Source organism: Rhinichthys klamathensis, unplaced genomic scaffold, assembly GCF_029890125.1.
Source record: "Rhinichthys klamathensis goyatoka isolate OS25496 unplaced genomic scaffold, OSU_Roscu_1.1 h1tg000167l_1, whole genome shotgun sequence".
Lineage (NCBI taxonomy): Eukaryota > Metazoa > Chordata > Actinopteri > Cypriniformes > Leuciscidae > Rhinichthys > Rhinichthys klamathensis.
The window spans coordinates 654,911-668,114 of record NW_026606698.1 but is presented as its reverse complement, the minus strand read 5'-3'; the positions used below and the strand labels follow the sequence as shown (position 1 = coordinate 668,114).

The following is a 13,204-nucleotide window of genomic DNA, read 5'->3' as shown; positions in this document are numbered from 1 at the left end:
GTGGACATTTTTACAATTATACTTCTTGCACAAAAAGGATAAACTATTAATCAGACAACAGAAGGCATGTAGTAGATTTTGTGCAACAGTGAAGATTTGATCATGTCTATAATTTAGAAATGTGCGTATCAAATATGGCACAGTAGGCTTTATAGGGTTAAGTAACAGAAGTAAGTTAACTTAACCAAGTAGTTTGTAGCTTGACAAGCTAAAGTTTCAAACTCGCTTCTGAAGGAGCAGCAGTTGATATAATCTATATTATTTGATACCATCATATTGCCGACTTTTTTAGTCTCATCGTAGTGAATAATCATGTGTTTCTGTGTAATCTCTCTGTGGACCATTGTGCTCCTCATCTTCACTGTGCTGTAAACATCTTCCCACGCTCCTCTGCGGTTCATCCTCCCGCCCAGTCGCTCTCATGCATGACATCACACCTGTCATGACACTCGAGTTCATTTCACAGCGCTCTGCTCGAACACACTTTACTGTGCAGAACGCTCTGGCAGAGTGTGCACTTCTTGCAAACACACCAATTTTCACTCTCATTTTGTTTCTTTTTTTAAGGCCCATCGGGATGAAATCCAGCGGAAGTTTGATGCCCTGCGTGACAGCTGTGCGGTATGCAAATGAGCTTTTCTCTGTATTTGACTCATCAAATGTGACATCATGTGACCCACACCAGTTTAACCTGTACAGACAGAATATGCGGATGCTGTTTCAGTTTCCATAATCAGCATCTGGGGCCGTATTCACAAAGAATTTTATCTTACCACTAGGAGTACTCCTAAATCGCAGTAAATTAGTTTTCTCTTAAAAGTTATTCACAACGCCTTTCTACGGAGCCCGGGAAGTCACCTGTGGGGGAAAAAAAAACAATCCGAGGCGACGGTTTTGCAATCCGTCCCCTCAGTTTATAAACTGTACTCACGAATTCTTAAACTGTTCCCTCGGTTTAACAATTCGTGCCCACGGATTAATAAACCGTACCCACGAGTTCCTAATCCGTGCTCTCAGATTTGTAAACCGTGCCCTCAGTTTTTGCAATCTGTACCCACAAATTCATAAACCGTGCCCACGCTTTCGCAATCCGTACTCGCGGGTTTGTAATCCGTACTCACGGGTTTGTAATCCGTACTCACGGGTTTGTAATCCGTACTCACGGGTTTGTAATCCGTACTCACGGGTTTGTAATCCGTACTCACGGGTTTGTGGCTCGTCCCCCAGAGTGTGCCGCGTGATTCAACCAGGCCTCCTGTTTAGATGCGGGATGCATTGCATTGTTTTTAAACCCCTTTTTTTTAAATGGATAATTTCTTGCATTTTCTAAAAAAAAAAACATTTAGGCTACTTTTATCTTTAAAGTCCATTTTTTAGAGGAAAAAGCTCAGTAGGCCTATAGTAAGCGAAAATAATAATAATAATAATAATAATAATAATAATAATAATAACACAGTTCAAAAACTGTAAAAGATTTGGTTATAAGTTATAAATTATTTTATGTTAGGCTAAACATATTACTGTCTTCGGTGAACTCATTCATAGTAATAAACGCAAATAATAATTAGCTATCAAAATCCATTTAGGCTACATAGGCCTATTTAGAAGACGCTTTTATCCACAAAAAAAAAAAAGAAAAAAAAAAAGAACAAAGCAATTCGTCAAATGTCAGTCTTAGACAATAATAATGGGCTAAGATTATAACAAACAAACACAGGTTTTTAACGCATATCCAAGTGTTTGTGTGGAGCACGCACTGAGCCGCGGTCGCAAACGCTTGCATATGATGTTCCTATCAACAGTGGAACAATTTAAAATAATCTAGCATTTCTGGTCATACAGAAAAAATACATTATACATAATACATTATTTGCAACTACTTTTATTTGTGTAAACTCACAATAACAAGAAAACGTTGTGTATTTGTAAAATAAAATAAAACAATCAGGCGCGCTTTCATGATCTCCGGAGCGCGTCTCATAAATGAACTGAAACAAAAGCCTATATAAAGCTTGAAATGTCCACTTTTAAACGAACAAATTCGAATCGAAAGCAAATACCGTCTGATTATACAATCCGAAAGCTGCATTTCTCTAAAGGTGCATCCTTTACAGCGGAGATGGAGATATGTTTAGCCCGTCACTAGAAAACTGTTCATTTAAACAATAAAAATCCATCGTTATTTTTCAGAAACATTTATTATGATTAGCCTATAAATCACCTATAAATCATCTCTCTTTATGGTTCCAGAGACATGCTCTTCTCATTTAGCACTGCGGGCAAAATATAGTTTTTAGAAAGTAAAATCCATTTTTTTTCCATATTAATTTGCGAAAATTTTAAATGTTTAATAAAGGCAAAAAGTCAATGGTATTTATTTTTTGTGCACAAACACTTGGATATGCGTCAAAATCTTGTGTTTATTTGTGATAATCTCAGCCCTGTATTATTGTCTAACCTGTATTATGACTGACATTTGACGAATTGCTTTGTTTCTTTTTTTTTTTGATAAAAGCGTCTTATATCTAAATATGTAGCCTAAATGTAATAATAATAGCCTAATTATTATTATTAGGCCTATTATTTGCGTTTATAACTTTAAATGAGTTCACTTAAGACAGGAATATGTTAATCATAAAACAATTTATGAATGTTTTATTTTTATAGGCCTATAACTTTGTGTTTGTGTTATATATATATATATATATTTTTTTTTTGTATTTTTTTTTTTTGTATGTGAAGTCCTTTTAAAAACAATGCATCCCGCATCTAAACAGGAGGCCTGGTTGAATCACGCGGCACACTCTGGGGGACGAGCCACAAACCCGTGAGTACGGATTACAAACCCGTGAGTACGGATTGCGAAAGCGTGGGCACGGTTTATGAATTTGTGGATACAGATTGCAAAAACTGAGGGCACGGTTTACAAATCTGAGAGCACGGATTAGGAACTCGTGGGTACGGTTTATTAGTCCGTGGGCACGAATTGTTAAACCGAGGGAACAGTTTAAGAATTCGTGAGTACAGTTTATAAACTGAGGGGACGGATTGCAAAACCGTCGCCTCGGATTGTTATTTTTTTCCCCACAGGTGACTTCCCGGGCTCCGTACCTTTCAGACCTACTCTTAGTAAGGAAAAATGACAACTCCTAAACTAAGAGTGAGTCTTCGTTGCTATGGATGACGTCAATTCTCATGCACGAGCTTCCTCGCAATGATCACGGTGATTGGTTGTTAGATGACAGGGCCATCATGCGGAGCATAACACAGACGCAACAAATCATGGAATTACGACATCTAAATATGTCTGTGTCCTACACAAAATAATAATAGTAATGTCATCGAAATGCATATGTAATGACATGTTTGTGCAGGCCCCAGTGAAGTGTAATTCTAAAAAGGCAGAGAGAGAGAGAAAAGTCGTCAATTCGATTAAATTAAATCAAGGTAGCCTAATACCCCAATGAAAACCGCCACTTGCCTAATAATGAAAAACGACACTTGCATTAACACTTGCTTGGTTAATTGACATCCTATTAGCCTAAATAGACTACTTAAAGCAAGGAAATGTTGCTCCTATTGAAGTAATGTAATAGTTGAATGACGGTGGATTATGAACTCACCAAAACGGAAAAGAAAGCCCAACTGGACGCAGGATCAGTTACTGCTGCTGGCCCAGCTGGTGCTGAAAAAAACACATAATAAAAGGGAAATTCGGCACTGCGATATCAAGCAAAACTAAGCGTGAGAATGGGAGAGGATTTGTTTGCAGATCAATGCAGCATTCCCGCTTGTGTCGCGGACCCGGGACGACTGCGAGAGGCGGTGGGATGCGCTACAATCCTTTGTGAATAGGTCTTAGTGAGTTAGGAGTCCTCTCGACTTCTTTTAAGCTCTCCCAGACTTAGGTGCTACTTTTAGGGCTAAAATGCTTCATGAATTACTCTTAGTGAAAAAGATTAGTAGTCCTAAAGTTAGGAGTGACACGCCCATTATTTTTAGGAGTTGCTCCTAAATTCGCCAGTTTGGAGCTACTTTTAGCCTTAAAATTCTTTGTGAATACGGCCCCTGAACAGGAACTAAATCATTGAATAAAAAAGCACTTTTTTCCCAATATCAAGATTTTAACTAGTAACTTTTTATTTCAATATCCCATTTTAGACATTCTACTAACTATAAGTAACTTTGCAACTACACGTCAACTTATTCTACTAACCTAACAGTCTTCTAATACTCTAATGAGAGTTAGTTGCAAATTAACAAGAGTTAGTTGACTTGTACAGTAGTTGCAAAGTATGTAGAATGACTAAAGTGGACGGAATAAGGTGTAACCGTTTAGTTTAAAATTTCGGCAAACTATTGTTCAAAAGTTTGAGGCTGTAAGATTTTTTTTTTTTTTTTAAATAAGCCTCTTCTGCTTACCAAGGCGTTTTTTTTATCAGAAATACAGTAAACATTGTAATATTGTGAATTATTATTATTTAAAATAGCTGCTTTCTATTTGGATATATATTGTAAAATGTAATTTATTCCTGTGATCAAAGCTGAATTTTCAGCATCATTACTCCAGTCTTCAGTGTCACATGATCCTTCAGAAATCACTCTAATGATTAGAGAGCTCAAAAGAACAGCATTTATTTGAAATAGAAATCTTTTGTAACATTTCTAAATGTTTTAACTGTCACTTTTAATCAATTTAACGCATCCTTGCCAATTAATAGTATTCATTAATTTAAAATATATATATTATAATGACCTCAAGCTTTTGATATGCATCATTTAGTCAAGTCCCCCCCCCCAGTTCAATTAATACAAATAATCTCTCAACACAAATAATCTCTTAATTAAAACCAGTTAATTTAAAGCGGAATGTATTGTATGATATTTATAAAAGAATTAGAAAAATCATTTAAAATAGTTTTAGATGAAGTATAGCATGTCACACTAGCCTGACCTCGTCATACTCATATTCTAGTCAGAATGTGAGTCTGATGCTCCATAGGGCTTTGCTTTGATTATGAGGCATGTCTTAACCGAACCAGGAAACAAAAACTCTGCACTCAATTGGATAGACCTACAACCAATCAGAGCAGCGCAGTAAGTGACGTATGTTGAGCTACGCATAGTTGTCAACAGAACTCAACTGCACACACGCTGGAAGAAGTAGATAAATAATGAGTGTTGCTTCTTTTACTTGGTCCTCCATGAGTGCGACCAAAGGAGAAACCACAACGACCACAGGGTCTTCATTGCGTCCCATCTTCTTAGCGACCATCGGAGCCAGCTGATAAAATAAACTTTTGCTGAATCCCGTAGGAAGGACGGCAAACACATCTTTCCGATCGACAAACGCCTTGATTGCAGTTCTCTGTTCGTCTTTTAAAATGAATGCGCTGTCGATTTCTTTTACAACAGACGCGATAGCGGAATCTATACATCTCAGTTCTCCAGCGGCAGTCATCTCTGAGGGAAACCAGTTCAACCCAAGCGCTCTTTGATAACGTGATGATTACGTAACTGCAGATCATCTGTCCATCATCGTATAAAGCCCGCCCTGGCAATTTGATTGGCCCGACGATTTCTGAACCGATCATAATTACTCCTCAATGGATCGAGTCCAGACCGAACTTCCCGACCCAAAAATGTTGTGGGCGGGGTTCGGGCTGGCATCCAGGCTAATGTCACACTGTTGTTGATATCATGTCAAGCAACCCATATATCACGGTATTGAACGATTACTATATTAATATATCATGTTATTTTTAGAACCCCCCCCAAGTAAGTGGAAAATAATGCCGTCCACCATTATCAAATGCATCTGTTTTCAGACATCCAGAAAGTTGTTCATCCTGCAGTCGTTGATGTCAGGAATAGGTGCTTTTGTTTGCATTGGCCCTGGAGTGTGTTTGATTATTATCAAGCTCAGAGCATCTCTGCCCTACTTTCACTGTCCACCCACACTCAAGCTGTTTGAGCATCTCCAGCGCTCCAGCTCAACCCATGCGATATTCTCACCCGGCCCAGCGCTGTTTTCAGGCGCTCGTCTTCTTCTGTGCTGAGGCCTGATATTACATTACTATTCTCCTTTGCAATTGTAACTGGAGCTCAGATGAACTTCTAAACTTGGAAATGAGAATTTCATTGGCTTATTAAAATGAAAACATAGGGGCTTGTTTTGATAAGATGGGAAACTATTACTGTTGCTCATACTTATAAGGTAATAGTTATTCTCAGCGTTGAAGTGTCTGAAGCTTTGCTGTCAGTCTCAGACAGGAGAGCGGCGTTTGTTCTTCGATCTGTCTTTCGTAAGCTCTTATAATCCCAGCCCCTGGGTGACGGCTTCTCTCCGCTAAACATGCTTTGATCTTCTCAATTTATGAGCTGTATTTGGTACAGTAAGTGTATAAAATAATATTATATTCCTATGCACTTTTTTTTGTTTATTAAAGGCATATTAAATGCATGTGCATCACTGAAAACAGGGTGTTTTTTTAACACCTTAATTTTTTTAAGGTGTATATATTAATGAATGAATATGCTCTTCTTAATTTTGTCAATTAATCTAAATATCAATATTGGTGAGATTTAGATATTCAAAACAGTTTTGAGGTTAACTGATCTAATTTTGTGTCTCTGGAAAATAGTGAGCTATGACATTATATTAGGTTGTTGACTATTGAAGCTTTATGTGTATATTCATTAATGCACAGAGTGGCATGTTATAACTACTGTTTTCATTTAATACTTAAAGTAATAAAATTAATTAAACATGACATTGTAAAGTAGAAAGACTGAAATAGTATTTTCTTGTAAAACATAATGCAATAATATTTGTTTTAATTACTACAAAAAACCTTAACTATTTATACTGTGCTAAACTTAAATATTGCTTTTTTATTTATTATTTATTTATAGATAATAGTTTTAATGCTTCAATTTAAACTTATTTCAGTTTAATGGCAAGGCAACATTTCTAATTTTCAACTAATATTTTAATTTAATTTTAATTTTTCATTAATTTAATTTAATTTATAGTATTATTTTATTTATTTATAGTTTTATTTATTATTTATTTCTAGATAATAGTTTTAGTGCTTCAATAAACTTATTTCATTTTAATGCCAAGGCAACATTTCTAATTTTCAACTAATATTTTTATTTTTTATTTTTATTTTATTTTTTATTTTTTATTTTATTTTTAATTTTATTTTTAATTTTATTTTTAATTTTATTTTTATTTTATTTTATTTTATTTTATTTTATTTTATTTTATTTTTCATTTCATTTCATTAATTTAATTTAATTTAATTTAATTTAATTTATTTATAGTTTTATTTATTTATAGATAATAGTTTTAGTGCTTCAATTTAAACTTATTTTAGTTTAATGCCAAGGCAACATTTCTAATTTTCAACTAATAATTTAATTTAATTTAATTTAATTTAATTTAATTTAATTTAATTTAATTTAATTTAATTTAATTTAATTTAATTTAATTTCAATGATAAAACTGGTTTGAATAGTTTTAGTTCATGATAATAACCCTGCATAAGGGAGGCATCTTTCCCATCTTATCCTATTACTTTTCTAATCTGTCAGATTTCCACTTGAGCAATATTATAAAACACCTATGAGGAACCATCGAAGAAACCACAGAAACTGCATCATGTGGACAGCCACTCAGAAGTACACAGACAGATGCATTTTTGGATTTAGTAGGTGAGCCTAAACACAGGCTAAATACACTCGAGTAGGGTAAAAAGTGTGTTTTTGGTCGGTAGTTAAAGTAGGTCAGTGTGTGTGTGAGCGTGGCGCTGTGCCTTTACCAGTAATGACAATAATAATGAGCGCAGAAACCTCCTCCGCACCAGAGGAGTGTTTGGCACCGCAGCTCTCCTTGACCAGCACTGCAATCTCATGCAAACCTGCATCTCTTCTGTTGTCAGATGGAAGTGTTCTTCTGAAGCGTTGGAAATGTGTGAAGTGAAACGAGAAAACACTTCTAAAGATGTTTTTAGTCGAAGTAGGGTTTCTGATAAAGTTCAGAGTCACTCTGCACCATGCTTGGAGTGATGTTAAAGTCTTTAAGAACATTTCTGACAGGATTAAATACACGCCTGTTACACTGCAGGGTTTTTTTAGACATTAGGAAGAAACATGGGGAATGGGATCAGGATATGATCACGCTGGTCTTTAGTGGGAAACAGTTTGTTAGCACACATACCTCTGATATTTTTAGCAAGATGGACCACTTTGCATCTTATCTTAATGTATCTACCATGCTGTATGAAAACTACATTGTATATGGCCATCATTCTGTAAAAAGATTGAAATAAGTCGTGCCTTTATTAGCAAGGCTGTAAAATCATAATATTGTGAAATATTATTAGAATTTAAAATAGCTGTTTTCCATTTGAATATATTGTAAAATGTAGTTTATTCCTGTGATCAAAGCTGAATTTTCAGCATCATTACTCCAGTCTTCAGTGTCACATGATCCTTCAGAAATCGCTCTAATATGAGGATTTGCTGCTCAATAAACAGTTCTGATTATTATCAATGTTGAAAACAGTTGTGCTGCTTCATATTTCTGTGGAAACCGTGATACAATTTTACTCAGGATTCTTTGATGAATAGAAAGTTCAAAAGACACACTGCTGTTCAAAAGTAAGACATTTTTCTACAAAGAAACTAATAATTTTATTCAGAAAGAATGCATCAAAAGAACAGCAATTATTTGGAAAGAACATTTTGTAACATTATAAATGTCTTTACTGTCACTTTTGATCAATTTGATGCACTCTTTCTGAATAAAATTATTAGTTTCTTTGTTGAAAAATGTCGTACTTTTCAACCAGTAGTGCGTGTGTCATATATATAACATATTAACATTTTTTTCTTGCACCTGCATCAGGTGATCACGGACCTGGAGGAGCAGTTGACGCAGCTCACGCAGGAAAACGCAGACCTCAACCGACAGAACTTCTACCTGTCCAAACAGCTGGACGAGGCGACGGACGAGAACGAGGAGCGACTGCAGCTCAAGCAGGACCTGGAGCGCCTGCGCCGCGAGGTGGCCGACCGAGAGATGCACCTCAACAACCAGAAACAGGTGGAGTGAACACACACAACTCCCATCAGCAGCTGCGTGAGTCACACACACACACACACACACGTGCGGACGCGGCGGGAGAGAGATGGCGATGAACTTAAGAGCCCACCGCAGCGTTTAAACTGATGATGCTCAATCTAAAGAGGTTTAGCTGTCATTAGCATCTCAAAAGTGACATAAAGGGGCGTAATGTAAGAATCAAAACGCAGGTTCAGGAGGAGCTTAAACATTCAGTCCTGTCAATCATCTTTACGAGCAATTTGGAGCTCAAAGGATGGGACTACGGATGGAAATTAGCCTTTGGCTAAAACCCGGCATTTTTACATGCATGTACTCCATGTTATGTTCATTAAAATGCACTGTCCCAATCAAATAAATTGAAGAAAAAAAGCCGAACACTTTAAAGGGCTAAAAGTTCATTGTTCATCTAAGTCCAAAATGATAATTTATTACAACTTTTATTTTAGTTATTCTGTTATTTAGTAATAATAATTTTCTTTTCTCCTTATTACTTCAGCAAGCCAATTTTGTATCACTGAATAAAGTATTGATAACATGATCGACATGTATGGAAGCTTGTTTCCGCACAGAATAAATTTAAAAAAGGGTAATTTTTATCTCAACTTTTGACTTTTTTTCCTCTGAATTTTGCGGGTTTACATCTTGCAATTCTGAATATTTATCTCATAATTGTGAGATATAAACTTGCAATTCTGAGGAAGAAAGTCTGTCTTTTTTTCCTTAGAATTTGACTTTATATCTCGCAATTCTGATTATGTAAACTCACAATTGTGAGAGAAAAAGTCGCAATTATCTTTTAAAATGTTTTTTTTCTTTTTCTGTGGTGAAAACAAGCTGTCATAGCCATGTAAACGTACAATACTGTTGAAAAGTTTGGGGTCAGTTAGAAAAAAAATCAATACTTTTATTCTGAAAAGATGCATTAAAATGATCAAAAGCAGCAGAGTAAAAGTGTGTATAATGTTACACAAGATTTCAATTTCAAATAAATCTGGTCTTTTGCACTTTTCAACTATGATGATAGTGAGAAATGTTTCTTGAGCAGCAAATCAGCATATTCAAATGATTTCTGAAGGATCATGTGACACTGAAGACTGGAGTAATGATGCTGAAAATTCAGCTTTGAACACAGGAATAAATTACAGTTTAAAATACATTCACATAGAAAACAGTTAAATTAAATTGTAATAATATTTCACAATATTACAGTTTTTACTGTATTTTTGATCAAATAAATGCAGCCTTGGTGAGCAAAAGAGACTTCTTTCAAAAACATAAAAAGTGATCATGAACTTATTTTTGATGTCCAAAAAGTTGTGCAGTTTATTTGCAGTCCATATTTGCCGTTTATTGAGCTCTTTCCTGAGAAATAAAAGTTGTTAAAGTTTGTGGTATACGTATATGATCGTTTTTCAGTCTTGAAAAGTGATGACACAACAAATAAACAGCAAATCACAGCTTTCCTCCTCAGAGCTAAAACAAAGCTGTTTAATAAACTGGAAAATGATGCTGGCAGGTTCTATTGTATTGCGTGATGATGGCGCAGGGAGATGAGAGGTGTGTGTGTGTGTGTGTGTGTGTGTGTGGTGATGTATGCGCGTGGGACGCGTGTGTAGGTGTGCAGTCCTCGCTGTTGTATAACAGGAGCGGATGGTAATCATAGATGCTGGTAGGAGGCAGAGATGTGTCATATTCACTCGCTGCTCTCCTCTGCCCTGCCAGCGTTGGACTTCACAGGGGCAAAAGCACGCAGGCTATATTTGGAGACTCTCTCTTTCTCTTTCGGCCCTGTGTCTTTGTGAAACGTGGTAATTTTCAGTCCTGCCACTGAGATGCACTTCCAAGCACATCTGCCGGATGCGAGACACCCTCGAGCCCCTGCCGGCGCTCCGAGAATCAAGTCCGATTGGCAGCGACTCTGAATTCCGGATCTGCTAATGAAAGTCAAAAAGGAAAAATCTGCTGCTTCCTTTCCATATCTATCAGCATAACTTTGGCGTCATATCCTGCAGTTCCTCAGATCCTGTCTGTTGGTTTGCAGCAGATGTATTGAAAAAGTTATCGCTGATCTGTTTCATCTTATCAAAGGTTCTAGGCGTAATATCTGGCCGTTTTAAAATGGTAATTTCCAGGCCTGGAAAAGTCTTGGAAACGTCTATAATGAAAATGTATTTAAATTTGAAAAATATTAATATGATTTATTTAAATAAAACGTATTTATAAACATACTTATAAAATACTCAATGTTTTATCTGCTACATTAACTATGTTTACATGTGCACTAATAATGTGATTTTATTATTTTTTACAATAATCAGAGGAAGGACATAATTGCAGTAAGATGTTTACAGGACATAAACAACCATATTCACTCCCGTTTACATGCCATTTTCATTATTCTGATTATTTAAATTTTACCGAGGGATGAACAGCAATGCTGCTGTATTATGAACAACTACAAAAGCCATGGAAAATTAAATGATTGCTGTTTGAGTAACATTATAAGTGTCATAGAAACCTGGAAATATCTGGTAACTTTAAATTGGTCATTTCCAGGCCTGGAAATGTCTTGGAAACTTCTATAATGAAAATGTATTTAAATTTTTTAAAATATTAATTTGATTTATTTAAATAAAACGTATTTATAAACGTACTTATAAAATGTTATATACTTATAAAATACTCAAGGTTTTATCTGCTACACATTAACTATGTTTACATGTGCACTAATTATGTGATTTTATTATTTTTACAATAATCAGAGGAAGGACATAATTGCAGTAAGATGTTTACATGACATAAACAACCATATTCACTCCCGTTTACATGCCATTTTCATTGTTCTGATTATTTAAATTTAATTATGAACAACTACAAAAGCCATGGAAAATTAAATGATTGCTGTTTGAGTAACATTATAAGTGTCATAGAAACCTGGAAATATCTGGTAACTTTAAATTGGTACTTTCCAGGCCTGGAAAAAGTATTGGAAATTAATAAAATCTTTAGAAAATCGTGGAAAACTTCTATAATGAAAATAAATGTAAGGAAAATTAAATAAAATGTATTTCATTTAAATTAAATACATTTATGAACAACTGGAAAAGACATGGAAAATTATATGATTACTGTTGTGTGTGTGTGTGTGTCTGTGTGTGTGAGTGTGAGTGTGAGAGTGAGTGTGTGTGTGGTAAACCCTACATTATGGGAACAAAATGTCCCCACAGAGATGGCAATATCCAAATTAAATCCTTGACCTTTTGGGGACATTTTTGGTCCCCATGAGAAAAAACAGCTTAAAATAAATCAAACTAAGTGATGTTTTTTGAAAATGTCAAAAATGCAGAAAGTTTTCTGTTAGGGGTCGGGTTAGTGTAAGGCGAGATAATATACACTTTGTACAGTATAAAAATCATTGTGTCTATGGAAAGTCCCCACAAAACATTGAAACCCAACGTGTGTGTGTGTGTGTAGAACATCGAGACACTGAAGACGACATGCACAATGCTGGAGGAGCAGGTGCTGGAGTTGGAGACACTAAACGATGAGCTCCTGGAGAAGGAGAGACAGTGGGAGAACTGGAGATCTGCCCTGGACGAGGAGAAGAACCAGGCCGAGCGCAGAACCAGAGACATACAGAGACAGCTGGACAACGAGAAGCAGAACAGGTACAGAAACCCACACACACGTTTGGACACACACAACTGGACAATGTCAGAGCCGTGGTCTAGCAGTTAGTTGAAGTCTGGCTAGAAAGCTCAAAATTAAAAAAAGAGTAATCACATGTCTCTCTGTTCTCTGTAGTTTAGAATTTTCTTTAATTTTATAATAATAAATAATTATTCAAGTTAATTAGCATAAAATAAATTTAAAATATATAAAAATATATGCTTGTGTATTTTTTATTATATATAAATAGTTACTATATACAGGTGAAACTCGAAAAATTAGAATATGGTGCAAAAGTTCATTTATTTCAGTAATTCAACTTAAAAGGTGAAACTAATATATTATATAGACTCATTACATGCAAAGTGAGATATTTCAAGCGTTTATTTGTTATAAATTATG

General features: G+C 35.4%; 1 protein-coding gene across 1 annotated transcript in view; it reads left to right on the top strand.

Moving 5' to 3' along the window:
* The window catches only part of LOC130091481 (citron Rho-interacting kinase), a 100,415-nt gene that overhangs the window by 62,161 nt on the left and 25,050 nt on the right, over positions 1-13,204 (top strand). The window contains exons 15-17 of the mRNA XM_056259386.1: positions 568-621; positions 8,915-9,112; positions 12,608-12,801. Coding sequence (XP_056115361.1) covers positions 568-621; positions 8,915-9,112; positions 12,608-12,801 — 446 coding nt within the window. The remainder of the gene's footprint in view (positions 1-567; positions 622-8,914; positions 9,113-12,607; positions 12,802-13,204) is intronic.